This window comes from Mesoplodon bidens, assembly GCF_964165515.1.
Source record: "Mesoplodon bidens genome assembly, chromosome: 1".
Taxonomy (NCBI): Eukaryota; Metazoa; Chordata; class Mammalia; order Artiodactyla; family Ziphiidae; genus Mesoplodon; species Mesoplodon bidens.
Genome location: NC_138176.1, coordinates 222,716,240 through 222,731,429, shown reverse-complemented (window position 1 = coordinate 222,731,429; position 15,190 = coordinate 222,716,240). Strand labels below are relative to the sequence as shown.

The 15,190-nt window shown below is 46.1% G+C and overlaps 1 protein-coding gene across 2 annotated transcripts in view; it reads right to left on the bottom strand.

Annotated features, from left to right (window-relative positions):
- ARHGAP10 (Rho GTPase activating protein 10) overlaps positions 1-6,740 on the bottom strand; it is a 333,769-nt gene extending 327,029 nt beyond the window's left edge. Inside the window, exon 1 of one of the 2 annotated variants that reach the window (XM_081245305.1) lies at positions 6,357-6,740. In XM_081245305.1, coding sequence (XP_081101431.1) covers positions 6,357-6,510 — 154 coding nt within the window. In that variant the 5' untranslated portion in view covers positions 6,511-6,740. The remainder of the gene's footprint in view (positions 1-6,356) is intronic. The other variant, XM_081245304.1, reaches the window with a different exon arrangement.
- Between the last annotated feature and the right edge of the window lie 8,450 nt (positions 6,741-15,190).

The window sequence follows — 15,190 nt, the reverse complement described above, 5'->3', positions numbered from 1 at the left end:
ATTCCTTGATCAGAGCTCTCCCCGCCCTCTCTGGCTTTCTTAGCAATCCCCTGAAGGAGAGGCCTGTTCAGGTCTCAGCTGCAGACGGCTGGGCTAGATTTCCAACATGCTTAGTGACACCTTCCACATCACCCTCAGATCTTTGTGACTCAGAAACAAATTCTGGGACATATTTTCCCAAGATACCACTTAGCTTTGATTCATCCACTTACCTGCCAGATTTTCCAGCATACTGAGCTACGTTTAAACTTTCAAAGCCTTACCAGACTTTGACCACTTTGTCTTTCTTCTTGGTCACTGGTCATGATGATTTGGACAAATACATTCTTAGGGGTAATGAGCGCTAAAAAGTTAGACGCTAGTCTCTGGGCCAGAGCATCCGTCTTTCAGGCAAGAAAAGGGCCTGCATATTAAAACATATACCTGCAATTTAGAACATCACGATTGTTCACGTTTGAGTGCTTATTTGAAACGCTTTACATGTACGCACTCATTCAACCCAACTGCTACATGGTAGACAGTAGAATTATCTCCATTTTCTGTTGGACAACATAGATACAGAAAAGCTAAGCAACGTGACTGAGGTTTCCAGCGTGAAAGGCAGCGCCTTAGCATGCTCTTAATCTTCTCTACTACACTGTCTCATCAGCCATGTTCAACATTAAAACACAAAAATGCCCTCCTCCTGTGCCCTCTCCCTCTTCCAGAAGTCAACAATGCTCCTGGTCCCCCCCACCTCAAAAACAGACTGAAGAGGAGGTGGTCAAAGGAGCCCCAGTAGATGGGAAGGCAGGGAAAAGGCAACGTGGCGGGAAAACTCAGAACAGCAGAAGACTCACAGACCCAGCAAACATTCCATACAAACAGGGTCAGCTGGTGGAGGGCCGTAAATTGGAACTACTCTAAATGCAGACAAGGACCACCTGCAGAGAGTAAAGCAATGAAAGCTTTTAGAGCCCTTCTGTGTCCACATCCCAGTTCCAGCCAGATAGGAAATCTTTTCACAGCAAATCTACATTAGCTTTAGAGACCAGCCCATTAGTAAGACCCCAAGTGAGAGTTGAAGACTTACCCCCAAGTGATGCCCTGAGTTGTAGGGGGTCCACAGTCATTTCTTTGGGGCAAAGAATATAGATAAGTCTTCTTGTCCGTTTGGGGTAAAAATATATTTGTAATTTAAATAGTATTTCACTTCCATGCCTCTCTAAATTCCACTTAACTGAAGCATCAGCCCCAAATTTACAATTATATCTCTCCATCAAAATTAGGGTGTTGGGGGCTTCCCTGGTGGCGCAGTGGTTGAGAGTCCGCCTGCCGATGCAGGGGACACGGGTTCGTGCCCCTGTCCGGGAAGATCCCACATGCTGCGGAGCGGCTGGGCCCGTGAGCCATGGCCGCTGAGCCTGCGCGTCCGGAGCCTGTGCTCCGCAACGGGAGATGCCACAACAGTGAGAGGCCCGCGGACCTCAAAAAAAAAAAAAAAAAATTAGGGTGTTGGAAATTCCCTGTAAGTCCAGTGGTTAGGACTCTGCACTTTCACTGCCGAGGACCCGGGTTCAATCCCTGGTGGGGGAACTAAGACCCCACAAGCTGCGTGGTGCAGCCAAAAAAAAAAATTAGGGGGTGTAAAGTAGCAGAAAACCCAACTCAAACTGGCTTATGTCATTTAACAAGCTACCCAGAGGTAGGCTTCAGGCACAGAACCATCTGTGGCTTCCATGACCGCATCAAAAACCCAGATTCAGTTACCTCTCTGCTCCAACGGTCCTTACCTTGGCTCCACTCACCGTCCCAAGATGGCAGGAGCAGCTCCAGGCAACACAACCAGACATCACAGAAGAGTCAAGAACCCTTTTTACGAGTCTCCTCTCACACAAAAGAAAACCTTTCCCAAAGTCTCCAGCAGACTTCCTATCATGTCTCACTGGTCAGAACTGAGACACATCCTCATTTATCCAATTACCAGCCCAGAAAATAGGTTTACCGTGCTGAGTTGTTAGAGTTCAGTGTTTCTCAATCCCAACTGCACGTTTTTTACAGCTCCCCAGGTGATTCTAATGGTCAGCCATGCTCAGGATTGAGAACCTCTGGGTCAGACTAATCAGAATTATCCCTAATCACCTTTCTGTGAGTCACTTGGGAAAGAATGTAAACACCTGAACAAAATTTGGATTGTCAGAAAAAAAATAATAGCTGGGCAAACAATAGAGGCTACACAACCGCTTCACACTTGTGTTTTAAAAACACTTTGGGGGCTTCCCTGGTGGCGCAGTGGTTGAGAGTCCGCCTGCCGATGCAGGGCAGACGGGTTCGTGCCCTGGTCCGGGAAGATCCCACATGCCGCGGAGCGGCTGGGCCCGTGAGTCATGGCCACTGAGCCTGCGCGTCCGGAGCCTGTGCTCCGCAACGGGAGAGGCCACAACAGTGAGAGGCCCGCATACCACAAAAAAAAAAAAAAAAAAAGAATGCCTCATTGGGGCTTCCCTGGTGGCACAGTGGTTAAGAATCTGCCTGCCAATGCATGGGACACGGGTTCAAGCCCTGGTCCGGGAAGATCCCACATGCCGCAGAGCAACTAAGCCTGTGCACCACAACTACTGAGCCTCCAGCTCTAGAGCCCAAGAGCCACAACTACTGAAGCTCATGCACCTAGAGCCCGTGCTCCGCAACAAGAGAAGCCACCGCAATGAAGCCCAAGCACTGCAATGAAGAGTAGCCCCCGCTCGCTGCAGCCAGAGAAAGCCCGCACGCAGCAACAAAGACCGAACGCAGCCAAAAATTAAAATAAATTAAATAAATTAAAAAAGAAAAAGAACATCTAATTGTAAAATTTATGAGAAAAGTACATGTAGCTTATTGCTGTTTCTGGTAAACAGACTATGCATTTCTACAAATCATAAGCATCTGCAACTACATAGACATCCTACGAAAGGCTCACAAAAGTTTAAATTGTATTGAAAGAAGACGCTGATTATTCTAGGAAAGGAGTGAAAAAAGAAAAAGGGCTAATAAAACCATTTAAACAAAGACTCCACTGAACTGAGTGAATGATCTCCAAATCCACCACATAAATCAGTGGTCCCAGACTCTCTGCTCCGCAGCCCCTCCCCAGCCCCACTGCTATCTCCAAAAACCACCTGACACACAGACAGATACCATACACAGCCTCTAAACCATCTCTTTCCCATTATGTCAGTGATTCTCCACAGGATAAAGCCCACATTCCAAGCCCACTTTTATGGCTTCCACAATCTTAAACTGACCTTTCCATGAAGCTCATTCTACTCCCCCAAATGAAATCATCGCCATTCCAGCCAAACTGGTCTTCTCATCCTCCTCAGACACGGTGGCGGCGGCGGTGGTGGTGGTGGGGGGAGCGCCTGGTTTCTTCTCAGCTGTTTCCAATCTGACAAGGTTCTACAAGGTTCTATCCCTTCCTTAAAACACCAATGAGTTCCCAAACTTCCACTCTAACCTACAACATACTCTTGTTTCTGTCAAAGTTAGAAAACTTGCCACTGAATCTTCTGAATCCTTTAATATGTGTGTCTGTGTACCCTTCACTTCTTCAAGAACTTAGCACAAGGCATGCAGCAGTTCAAACATGTTCCCTAGATTGAACTGAATTCAACTACAGGACAATAACCTCAAGGACAAGGGCCTCTACCTTCTTTCCTCTGTGTCTCAAGCCCAATATTTAACAAACTGTAGATGTTAAATATTTGCTGATCGCTACATAATTGAACTCAGCAATAAACTTTCAGGTCCCACAGAAGTCACCTCCAACTTCTTTAAATATCTGTGGATTATGCAAAGCATCAAGACATTCTACGCGGAGGTAACAATATGGTCGTCAGTTTTGTATTTAGAAATGTATTGGTAGCAGGGATGTTTTCATAATTTTCAGAGATTACACATTCCCAAAGGACTAAGAAATTAAAAAAAAAACCCAAAGCATCAAGGCATCAAAGTTACATAAATCCAACATGTATTTAGCGCGTGGAGGAGGCATCTTACAGGGTAATTAAAAGCAGAAATCACTTAAACATGCAATTCTGAAAATGCACAAAACGCCGTTCTTGCAAAACAAAGCGCAAAACATCTGAAAATATAATCAGTCTGACCTAGCTGATTGTTCCTTTCTGTAGCTCCCCCTTTGTCTCAGGTCCTGCCTCGACCTCTTGAGCTTTTCTCAGATGTTATAGAAAAGCTCAACTGGTTAGGCCAACGATTGACCTAGACTGCAATTTCAAATGACCTAATCAAGCCATTTCCAAACACTGCAGAATCTTACTGATGCCTCCAAGAAGTAGGACAAGAAAAACTGAACACAAAAATGACCTGCCCAACTGTCCTGTAGCCAGGCTCTAACAGTGAAGGCGAATTACACCCAGGTGTCCTGACTTATGTCCAGGGCTCTTAGTCTTGATAGGAGCTCGACGTCAACTTTACGGCGCAAGTGGGGCAAAGGCCAGGTCCCCCTAACTTGCCACAAGCGTGTGAGCTAAAGCTGTATCTCTGTCTTCCTCTGGAAAAGAATTTAAGTTAATTACACACAACGAGAAAAGAGATACTTTCTGGTTGATCTCTAGAGGATGAGCGTAAATTATGTTTCCTATGGTAAAGGACAAGAATCAAAAGGAGTAAGGAGCCAATTCGCAAACTCAAGAAAGTCTACATTCTGGAGGGGAAGGCTGACAGCTGGCCCCCCAGATGCACTAGCTGCTGCTGGAACACCGGGCATGTGTCCTGTTGGCAGAAGAGCGAATATGCAGTCACATAAATAGCTTTCTACCAGTGGCCAAACTGGCTTTGCCATCTACCTCTCTCCATACCAAAGCCTCCCTCCTCATGCCCCTGGTCCCAGAGGGAGCTGCTACAGCCGGTAAGAGAGAAGGGGCACTCCCCTACCCAGTGACGCCAGTTAAGACCAAACTACAGAGGGAGAGTCCTCCCTCTCCTGTTCACTACACACACATACCCGCACGCGCGCACACACACACACAGGCACCGCATACCCTTCTCTCCTCCTCCTTTCTCCACTCACTCCTACCTATTTACAGCCCCCCCCCACCTCCATCCCAACACACATACCCAATGCCAAGGCACTGGAGAGCCACCAACCAAATATGCCCACCAATCACATGTCCCAAACAAAGTGATGCCCAGTCCTCGTTTTGCAACCCCAAAGAGGTCACAGAGGCAAAAGAAACCACGGACAACATCCAGAGAAGTCGAGGGACGTGGCTCACTGAATTCTACGCATGAAGACGTACTTCTTTCAACTCATTCATTCAACGAATAGGCACTGGGCTGGGCACCTGAGACAGTCTGTTCAGTATGTTTTCATCTTCCTTAATGCAAAAGGTGCGGGGGGGATGACACGGGGCCTTTTTCCCAGTCTGCTATATGGGTAGGTCTTTTTAAGAGGGAAAAGGGAGCACTCACAGGCTTCCTCAGAACCGGCTATGGGTTACACGTGTGGTCAGGCTGCGCACCTCCTCACTCAAGCTAATGTCTCCCCATTTCCAGCCAACTCAGTGTTTCAGCACGAATTTCAGGCCCCCTCCCTCCCAGGAAGATTCTTTTCAGATAATCAACTAATTAATTGTGTTCTCCTGTGTGGCCACTTCCGAGTTAAAAGATGGAGGAGGAGAGGGGAGAAAAACATAAAGCTTAACCGGGGTGAAATTCCCTCTTTGCAGGCAGTGCTCGCTGGGGCCAGAGGGCAGGCTGTCTGCACAGCCTCACAAGCCCCAATCTTTGAACCGTCCTCGGCGCAGGAGGAGGGAAGGAATGTGCGGAAGGCAGCACAACGCCAGGTGGACTTTCGGGTTGAGCACAGTAAGGGACCCGGGACGAGACTGTCGCAGGCGATCCGAAAATGACACGGAAAGCGTACGGCTTAAGGGCCTTCTGAACAATTCAACACCCAGCAGGTTTTCAAAGAATCCCCAGTCTCGTGATCTCTCAAAAGAACTTGACAAGACCCGTGAAACTTATGTGTCTGTTTCGGGAGAGACAGTGATAAGCTCTAGGGGGTAACAGAACCTGCCCCCGGGCGGGTCCAGCGGGGAACGCAAGGAGCCGGGTCGGGGCAGCGGGGCTGGCGGGCGGCGCGCTCGCACGCAGGGCTCCCGGCTCCAGCCGCCGCGCAGGGCAGGGACGGGAAAGGGGGCTCGCCCCTGGCTGCTCGGGGAGCCGCGGAGGAACGACCCCGGGGCCTCCGGGTCCCGGATCAATCTCCTGATCCTCCGGCTGCCGGCCCCAGGCACCGGACGGTCGGTCTCCCTCCGGGAGAGGCTCTTCCCGGCCTCGTCGCGCCTCAGCCCGCCCGCGCCCGGGTCCCCACTTACTTTTGGTCGCCGCGATGAGGTTCTTGCCGTCCTTGATGAGCTCTTTGATGAACTTGTTGGTCCTCTCCAGCTCCGCTTCGTGGGCGCGGATCCTCTCCCGGAACCACGGGCTATCGAGGTAGCAGTCGCTGAACTCCAGGGGCTGCAGCCCCATGACGGCGGCGGTCCGTGAGCACAGCGCGAGCCGGGCTTCAGGGCCAGGTGCGGGGCCCCGCGCGCAGAAAGCGCCCGAGAAGCTAGCAGTCCCAGGCGCGCGGCGAGAGCAGCGAGGACATGCCCCGCGAGGGTGAGCCCGGCCGTGCGGAGCAGCGCCGCCGAGGCGAGCGAGAATGCGGCGCTCCGATCCCGGCGGAGCTCCGATCCCGCCAGCCCCCGCCGAAACTCGGGCGCCGCGGCCCCGCCCGGCCCCGGCGCCGCACGCCCTCCCCGAGGCTCAAGCCCGCCCCGCCCCGGCGACTCCCGCCCACTCCCCTCCCGCGCTAGCCGCTCGCCCCCTTCTCCTTCCTCCGCCTTCCTCCTTCCTTCTCTCCTTTCCCTCCCTTCCCTCCCTTCCTCCTCCCCAGATGCCTCTTCCTTCTCTTCCCACGCGCAGTGGCCCCTCCTCTTCCTTCCGAGGCTTCCTTGGTCTAGAATTTCGCCCCGCGGCTCTCCTCCGGGCGCGGGCGCCTCCCTTTTCTTAAGGCCCTTCTTCGGGGTGACTCACTGTCGGCTCCCCGAAGCGGGGAACTTGACCCGGGCCAGGAAGGGGCGTCTTCAGAGCATCTGTAAATCCCCGCAGCCGGGCGATTAAACTCAGGTCTGGCTTGCTAGGGGAAAACGATGGACAACTATCTCATGGAACCGGGACGGACCCTGAGCTGTGAATGGACTCACACTCATGGCTGTTTCTTCCCCACTCTCGATCCCCATCTAAAGTAAAATGCGTGTAAATCTCCGCTTTAGATTGAAAGCTTTTTAAGGGCAGGGAGCATTTTCTTATGGGCCAGACAGCTACTCTTACACTCTTCTGTGTATCCACACTGAACGACTTGGGGGGAGGGGAGAAGGTGTCTAAACCACGGAAGGGTTCTGTTTTATTCAGCAGATTAAATTTGCCTGGGTAGGTAGAGTCGATCTTTATTATGCTAAGTATAACCACCTGACAACGAATGCCAGGTTCTCTGTGGTTTTCGCGAGGCGGGGGTGATGATCAAAGGAGAATTTGTCAGGGCAGATGGAACAAGGGTACTATTCCATGTGTCCTGAAACAACTCAAATGTGTCCCCAAAATGTTAAGACATTTTAAATGTTTGAAATCCTTACCTCAAAGAAACTGATTGTTCATTAGAGTAACTTTTAGTAATTAGCAGCTAACAGTTTATTAAGCAATTATTATGTGCCAGGCAACACCAGGAACTCTACATACATTTTTACAGGCTCACAACATATGTTTACATATATAGGTTCACTCATAATGTCACCAAGCGACTTCAAAGTGATTCTTTAAAACGTTCAAACTCGGAGTAGGGTAATTGAGGCTCTGGATGGCATGTTGTAGGATTGTAACCCTCAGAAACAAGTTAAATAAGCCTCCTACTCAATAAGATTTTCGTTACAAAACAGCGCTGTGAGTGGCTAGCCCACAGATAAACATTATTACTTTAATGGCCATCCTCCAGAGAGTTCAAAACGTTTTACAAATAACTTTCACCCGTTGAAAAGCCTGGTTCCGGCTACAATCAGCTGGGGGGCTGGAGTCTACAGAGCAGAAAATAAAAGAGGCAAATAAAAGGGGGAAAGACACTCAGGAATAGGAGGGGTGTAAACAGTGAGGGCCTTGCAAAACAACCAAACACTGACAGGCATGCAACCCTCTGGGCAAAATCCTAGACCTTTTTCCTCAGAAAGAGGGGCCGCTGTCATTTCCCCAACGTGTTAAACACGGACTTAGCAATATGAGCTGGCAACTGCACTCGCTAGGCATATACCCAAGAGAAATGAAAACATATGTCCACACAAATGCTTGTTCTTGGTAGCATTGTTCATAATAGCCAAAAAGTGGGCTCAACCCAAATGTCCACCAGCTGATGAGTGGGTAAACAAAATGTGTGTATCCATACAACAGAATAATTCATCTACAATAGAAAGGAATGGAGTACTGATGCATGCTACAACGTGATGAACCTTAAAAACATATGCTACGTGAAAGAAGCCGGCCACAAAACACCACATATAATATTCAGTATGAAGTGTCCGCATATAAATTGGGAGTGGGGTTAAGAAGGCCTCATTGAAGGTGTCATTAAACAGTGACCAGAAGAATCAGTTGGGGGTGACCCTTAAATAGGGGGTGGGAGCAGAGGAATCCAGGCAGGGGAGCCCCTGGGATGGGAAAGAGTCTGGTACATTCCAGAGACTAAAAGAGGAGGTCAGGAGGCTCAAGCCCAGTGAGTGAGAGAAACTAGCTCAAGACAATGGGGGTGGTGGAGGGTCAGCAGGGGTCAGATCTGGTGGAGCCTCACAGGCCATATATAGTGATGAAAGAAATTTCCACGTATGGGAGGTATGGGGAAGTCTTACTGGGTTATACATGAGTTAACTCAAATTTTATGCTAAAATAGCCTGTTTGTGGCTTATCAGACATACATTGTACATCTGCTTTAATTTTTAAAGAAAAGGGTGCATTGACCAGAAGATAAGAATGTCCATGTTAAAAATAAAGATTCAATGCCTCCCTTTCTGGGACACCAATGCTGGAACTCATTTGATGATAAGACTCCTTTCCCAGGGGCCAAGGCCACACTAACTCACTGTGTTCCTGCTGATCTGGTTTGTTTGGGTCTTTTTTTTTTTTTTTTTCTTGAAAACTTGAAGGAATGTATCCATGATTTATTTGATGTTCTTTGTTCTGACAAGGCATAAAACTGCACTGAAAACCATGCTTCTCTGGAGCAGTTCCTCAGAGTTATCTGAGAGACTGTCTTCTGGGCTATAGTCCTCAGTTTGGCTCAAATGAAACTCTTTTCTATTCCTATTATAGATTGTTTATTGATTATTTTTGTTAACAATAGGATTTGGGATTGTATCCTAATGCTATCGGGAGCCTTTGAAGAGGTTTCAGCATGGTGGTATCGTGATCTGGTTTGTCTTTTCTCTCCAGGTGCTGCATAGGGAATGGGAATCCAGAGGGAAGGCTTTTGGAGTTGTCTGGGCAAAAAATGGTACAGCTTCACCCTCCAAGTGACAGTGGAGACAGAGAGTAATAGATCCAAATGTATTTTAGAGGGAGATTCTGGGACTTGACAAAGACCTGGATATAGAAATGAGGAAGAAGGTGCCAAAGATGGCCCCAGGCTCCTGGCATGATAAGTTAGGTAGACAGCTATGAACTCTACTGAACACTGACTGCAAAGAAAACATGGGATAAGGAGTCCATGTGCTGTTGGTGACTGGGATGGGCAAGATCAGTTTCAGTTTCAGACTCATTAGGCTTAAGGTGCCTGGGAGATATTCAAGTATGCACGTCAGTTTGTCAGGTGGGCACTCATCAGTGCCTGGATGAGTTAAGGATTTGAATCAATAAAAGTTGGTCAGGTTCCAGTCTAGATAAAAGAGGTTAACTCAGATGAAACCTTCCCTTTATGTAGGTTCCACTACATACAATATTGTCTTTCCCTGATGAGTCACAAAGTTGCTACCTATAAAGTCAAATATGGATTCCACTGAACATTATCTTTGGATATGTTTCAGGCTGTGAGTCAGTTAGAATTAGGTTCAGATACATTATAACAGAAACGTATAACGAGGGGAGAGCAGAAAAACCTCCTCCCCATACATAACCAATGTTAGCAGTTTGGAGTGTATGTTTTCTTAAAGATAAATTATCACAGAATAAATAGCTGTCCAAGTGTGTCTGACATTTTCATTACATCTATATTTTTAAAAGAAAATTTTTCCTTCACAGAACCCTATTAAGAGTTCATGAACTAGTAATCTGGGTAATGCAATTTGAGAAATTCTATTCTGAGAGCACCACATTGCATAAGCTCTACTGAGGGTCAAGCCAGAACCTCTGTGTGATGGTTACTCTTGTGTGTCAATTTGATTGGGCTAAGGGATGCCCAGAGAGCTGGTAAACTTTATTTCTGGGTGTGTCTAGGAGCGTGTTTCCAGAAGAGATGAGCATTTGAATCAGTAGACTGAGTGAAAAAGATCACCCTCACCAATGCAGGTGGGCATCATCCTATCCACTGAATAGAAAAGGCAGAGGAAGGGTAAATTCCCTCTCTCTTCTTAAGCGGGGACATCCATCTTCCTCTGCCCTTGGACATTGCTGCTCCTTGTTCTCTGGCTTCAGACTTGGATTGGGATTTACACCAAAGCTTTCCTGGTTCTTCAGCCTGCAAATGACAGATTGTGAGACTTCTTAACCTCCATAATTATTGTGTGAGCCAATTCCTATAGTAAATCTCAATCTCTCTTTCTCTCCATATATATCTATATCAATATCAATATGTTGATATCTAGATATCTATTGATATATAGATATAAATATATATTATCTCCTGTTAGTTGATGACGTTTCTCTAGGGAACCCTAATACACTCTGTGTCTCCCAGGATTGCAGAGCGTAAACCCATGTGGTGTAGAGAAATGGTTACCTGTGCCTCTAACAGTAACTGTTCTCCCATTATATATATGCCCGGCAGTGTGCTAGAACCTGGAAGAAAACAGCAAACGAAACCAGCACAATCCATGCCCTCACGGAGCAAGAGTCTCCAGTCAGAGAGAAAGCATGTATCAGATAATTACAAACACAAATGTAAATATTAATTGAAAATCCTGATAAGTGCTGGGGAAGAGCCGTGCAAGTGTTAAATGGGAATTTGGCCTATTCTGAGATGTCACTAAGGAACTGACAATGGAGCTGATATCTGTGGGATGAGGAGTTAACGGGTAGAGGTGAAATGGATGTGACGCGGAGAGGGAAGAAGTGTTCCCAGGGAAAGTGTTGTCAAAGAACTAGAACAGGAAACTGAAAAAGGCTCTGTGGCTGGAGCACCATGGGCTGAGATACAGCCCTTGAAGACGGAGTGAGGGCCCATCCCACCTGCTTCTGCACCAGACTCACTTCTTTGCTGAAGAACACTAAGTGTGAGGGACTTCCCTGATGGTCCAGTGGTTAAGACTCTACGCTTCCAATGCAGGGGGCGTGGGTTCCATCCCTGGTTGGGGAACTAAGATCCTGCAAGCCATACTGTGTGGCCAAAACTAAAAAAACAAACAAAGAAAAAAAAAACACTAAGCGTGGGTTTCAGAACCCCTCCAGGGTTCCCTGATTGCTTCTAGGGAGAGCTCCCTTTCCCAACACTCCTAGACATCATAACTTGGAAGAGTTTGGAACCCCAGGGAAGTTCTAGAACTACTCCACTTACCTAAGGATATTCAGTCAGCAAATACTGATTGCATACCTGGATTGGGCAAGCTACTGTGGAGAGTCCTGCAGGGAATACTAAGGTCAGACAGTCCCTAATCTCAAGGTGTTTACAATCTAATATGCTCGAGCCATGGGGAATAAGCTGACACATGGATAATTACAAAACAAAGTTCACTGCTGCTTGGTCCAGCCACCCTGGTAGTCTGGCTGAGAAGGGGATGTTTCCAGTGAAGCTGGGGTGGGGGAATTGGGAATGAGTGTGTGGGCAGCGAAGCGGGAGGGATTTTCCAATTCTCTCTCATTTAAGTTAAAATCCTCTGAAAAATCTGGGACTCTTATCTTTTCAAGTTTGGAGTTGGAAGAACCTGGCTTAAGATGTAGGTCAAGGCACACAAGCGGTACCCTCCCCAGGTGGTATGCCCTGTCCTCATGCAATCACTGCTTCCCCTGCCCTCAGCTTTTGGAGAGACCTGGCGTGGAGAAAAGGGAGCTGGGTGCCCCATCTTATATTTGCTGATGTATATCAGCAGGCACTCCCAGTGCCTATGGGTCCCTCAGGCAAATGTTACCCTCTTTCCTATAACGTGGATCAACTGACCTAAGCAGTGACGCTGCAGTTTATTTTATCCAGATAGCAATGGATATAAAACAAATGTTGCAGGAAAGAGAAGAGCTCTAAAGAGTATGTTTTTCCCAGCAGCCCAGATGCCCCTGGCATGACCCAGAGAGAGGTTTCCGTAGGATGACCTTCAAGCAGGCAATTATCCTGTCACTAGAAAGCCCATCTGCCATGACTAGGGACATATTCTCAGACTCCATGGTCACTTCAGTAAAATAAAAAATGAACATGTGTAGATACTCATATCTTTTGATGCAACAGTTCCAGATCTGGGAATTTGTCCTAAGAAAATAATTTTTTTAGATGTATATGCCTCGGGCTATTCGTTACAGAGGGGGAAAAAAAGAATCAATCTAATAATTGAAAATAGCAAAACAAATCAGCACATATCAACTCAGCAGACTCGGGTTCACGGGCTTTGATGCCATTAATCTGATCGTGCTTTAGCTCTCAGTGGTGGACACTGGCATTTTCCCTTCACTCCCACTTCCCCAGAGCACACTGATTTCCACCTGAGTAATCATTTTCCCACAAAGCATGGAGTCTCGGTAAAATGCGTGTGCCTGCCTCACACTAGGGAATCCAGAGATCCCTGGAGCCTCCTTCTGTTAACCCCGCCTCTCAGGCCTGCCGCTGCCAAAGGCTGAGCACGTGACCTACCCTCAGCCAACTGGACTCTCCTTCCCAGGACTTTGACTCCTGAGCCCAGTAAAGCACTGACAGGAGAAACAGTTCATCTGTCCAGCCAAGAGTGTCAAAAGAGACCTGCTGCCTGGCAGGCTACCCAGATTCTAGTTCCCAGGCTGGTTCTTCAGGCTTCCTTTAGCACCCCACATTCTTCAGATGAAATGCCTTTTTGCTTAAGTTGCCAGAATCTTTTTTTTTTTCCTTGCAACCCAAGAAGCAGTAGATACCTAGATTGGTACTAGAAGGCAATGGATCTTCAGGGAAATTGTAGGGCACTTGGAATTGGTTATGTGGCTGAGCTAGAAGGGAAAACAGTTACATACCCTTTTATATTCTGAGAGGGGAACCTAGTAGCCCATGGCACACACTGGAGAAACAAGTCAAGACATGTGTTGTTTCCAGCCTGAGGCATTTAATTGCTGGTACAAGGCTCTACTGCACTTTCTTGCCCTGCCTTAGTAACCGTGAAGTCCTCTTGTTCCAAAAGGCGAAGCAATGAAATGATTGGGCCTCTATTAGCCTGAACTTCTGAGAGACTGAGAAGCAGATATACTCACTGACTGGCATAGATTATGTAACGTGAGTGAGAAATAAAGCCTTGTTGGGTAAGCCACAAGATTTGGGAGTTGATTGTTACCACTGTATAGCCTGTCCTATTCTGACTAATACAGAAGAATTCCAAGATCTTAGGAAGGGGGAAGAGTATCGCTAATGGGATTGGATAACATATAGCAAAGGAAGGGCAAAATTTTTAAAAATTATTTTAAAGTTTTTCTTTGTTTAATGGGTACAAAGATTCTGTTTGGTATGATGACAAAATTCTGGAAATAGATAGTTATGATGGTTATACAACATTGTGAATGTACTCAATGCTACTTGAACGGTACACTTAAAAATGGTGAAAGTGGTAATTTTTATATATTATGTATATTTTGCCACAATTAAAAAATCCCCAGGGACTTCCCTGGTGGCCCAGTGGTTAAGACTTCACCTTCCAATGCAGGGGGTGAGGGTTCAATCCCTGGTCAGGGAGCTAAGATCCCACATGGCTCGTGGCCAAAAAACCAAAACATGATACAGAAGCAATACTGTAACAAATTCAACAAAGACTTTAAATCGGTGCACATCAAAAAAATCTTTAAAAAACACCGAAAACTTTTTTCTATCAAAATCCAATAATGATAAGGGTTGGAAAAATAGGCATTCATATATTGTTATTGAGAATATAAATAGGTACTTCTTTCTGGAGGCAATTTTGGTACTAAAAAAGGCCTTTGAAATATGAAGCCCTTTGATTCATTTATTCCTTTTCTGGGTATTTGACCTAAAATTTAAAAAATAATTTACAAAATTTTACGTAAAATTATCATAACCCCAGCATGGTTTTTAAAAGCTAAAAATGTGAAACAGTGGACCATGGGGGATTGGTTATGTAATTTAGGGTATATTCATATAATTGAGCATTATTTAGCTATTTAGAATTATAGTACAGTAGAATGTTTAATGAGGAATACTGGTGAACTGCTCCAATATAACATTAAATGAAAAAAAATACAAACCTTCGTTTGTAAGTTGAGTAGTAAGTTCCTAGATGTAAGGTTAGTTTGACAGTTCTGATTCTTAATGAATGCAGTTGACTTTCTGTTCATAAAATTATTTTCTAAGATTGTTAACCATGGTTGCATGATTACAATTACAAGTTCTCTAAATATCTCAGGATACAATGTATCTGGGCATAAAAATAAGCTCAGTAAAATAACTAACTTTAAAAAATATCTCCTATTTCTTACCTTTCTTGAATTTAGGTTCTGTCCTACCATAACTCGTTTCCCCTTTCCATCTGAAGGTAATTATTGAGATAAGAATGGAGAAAAAGAGACTTTGGTTAGTTCTGCTTTCTCTGTTATCTTTTTAACATTACATCATCTTTCCCCAGAGTCTTTGTGTTTTTGTTCTTGCTATGAACATGACCTTAAAAGGACCCTTTTTGGTTTTCTACTATTTTTCACATCTCTAAGCTCATTCTGGATCTGCTTTTCCTGATATTGTTACTTAAGGGTCATGCGTAAATAATGTGCTGCTCTCTGGTAGTTAGGTAAATATACACATTTA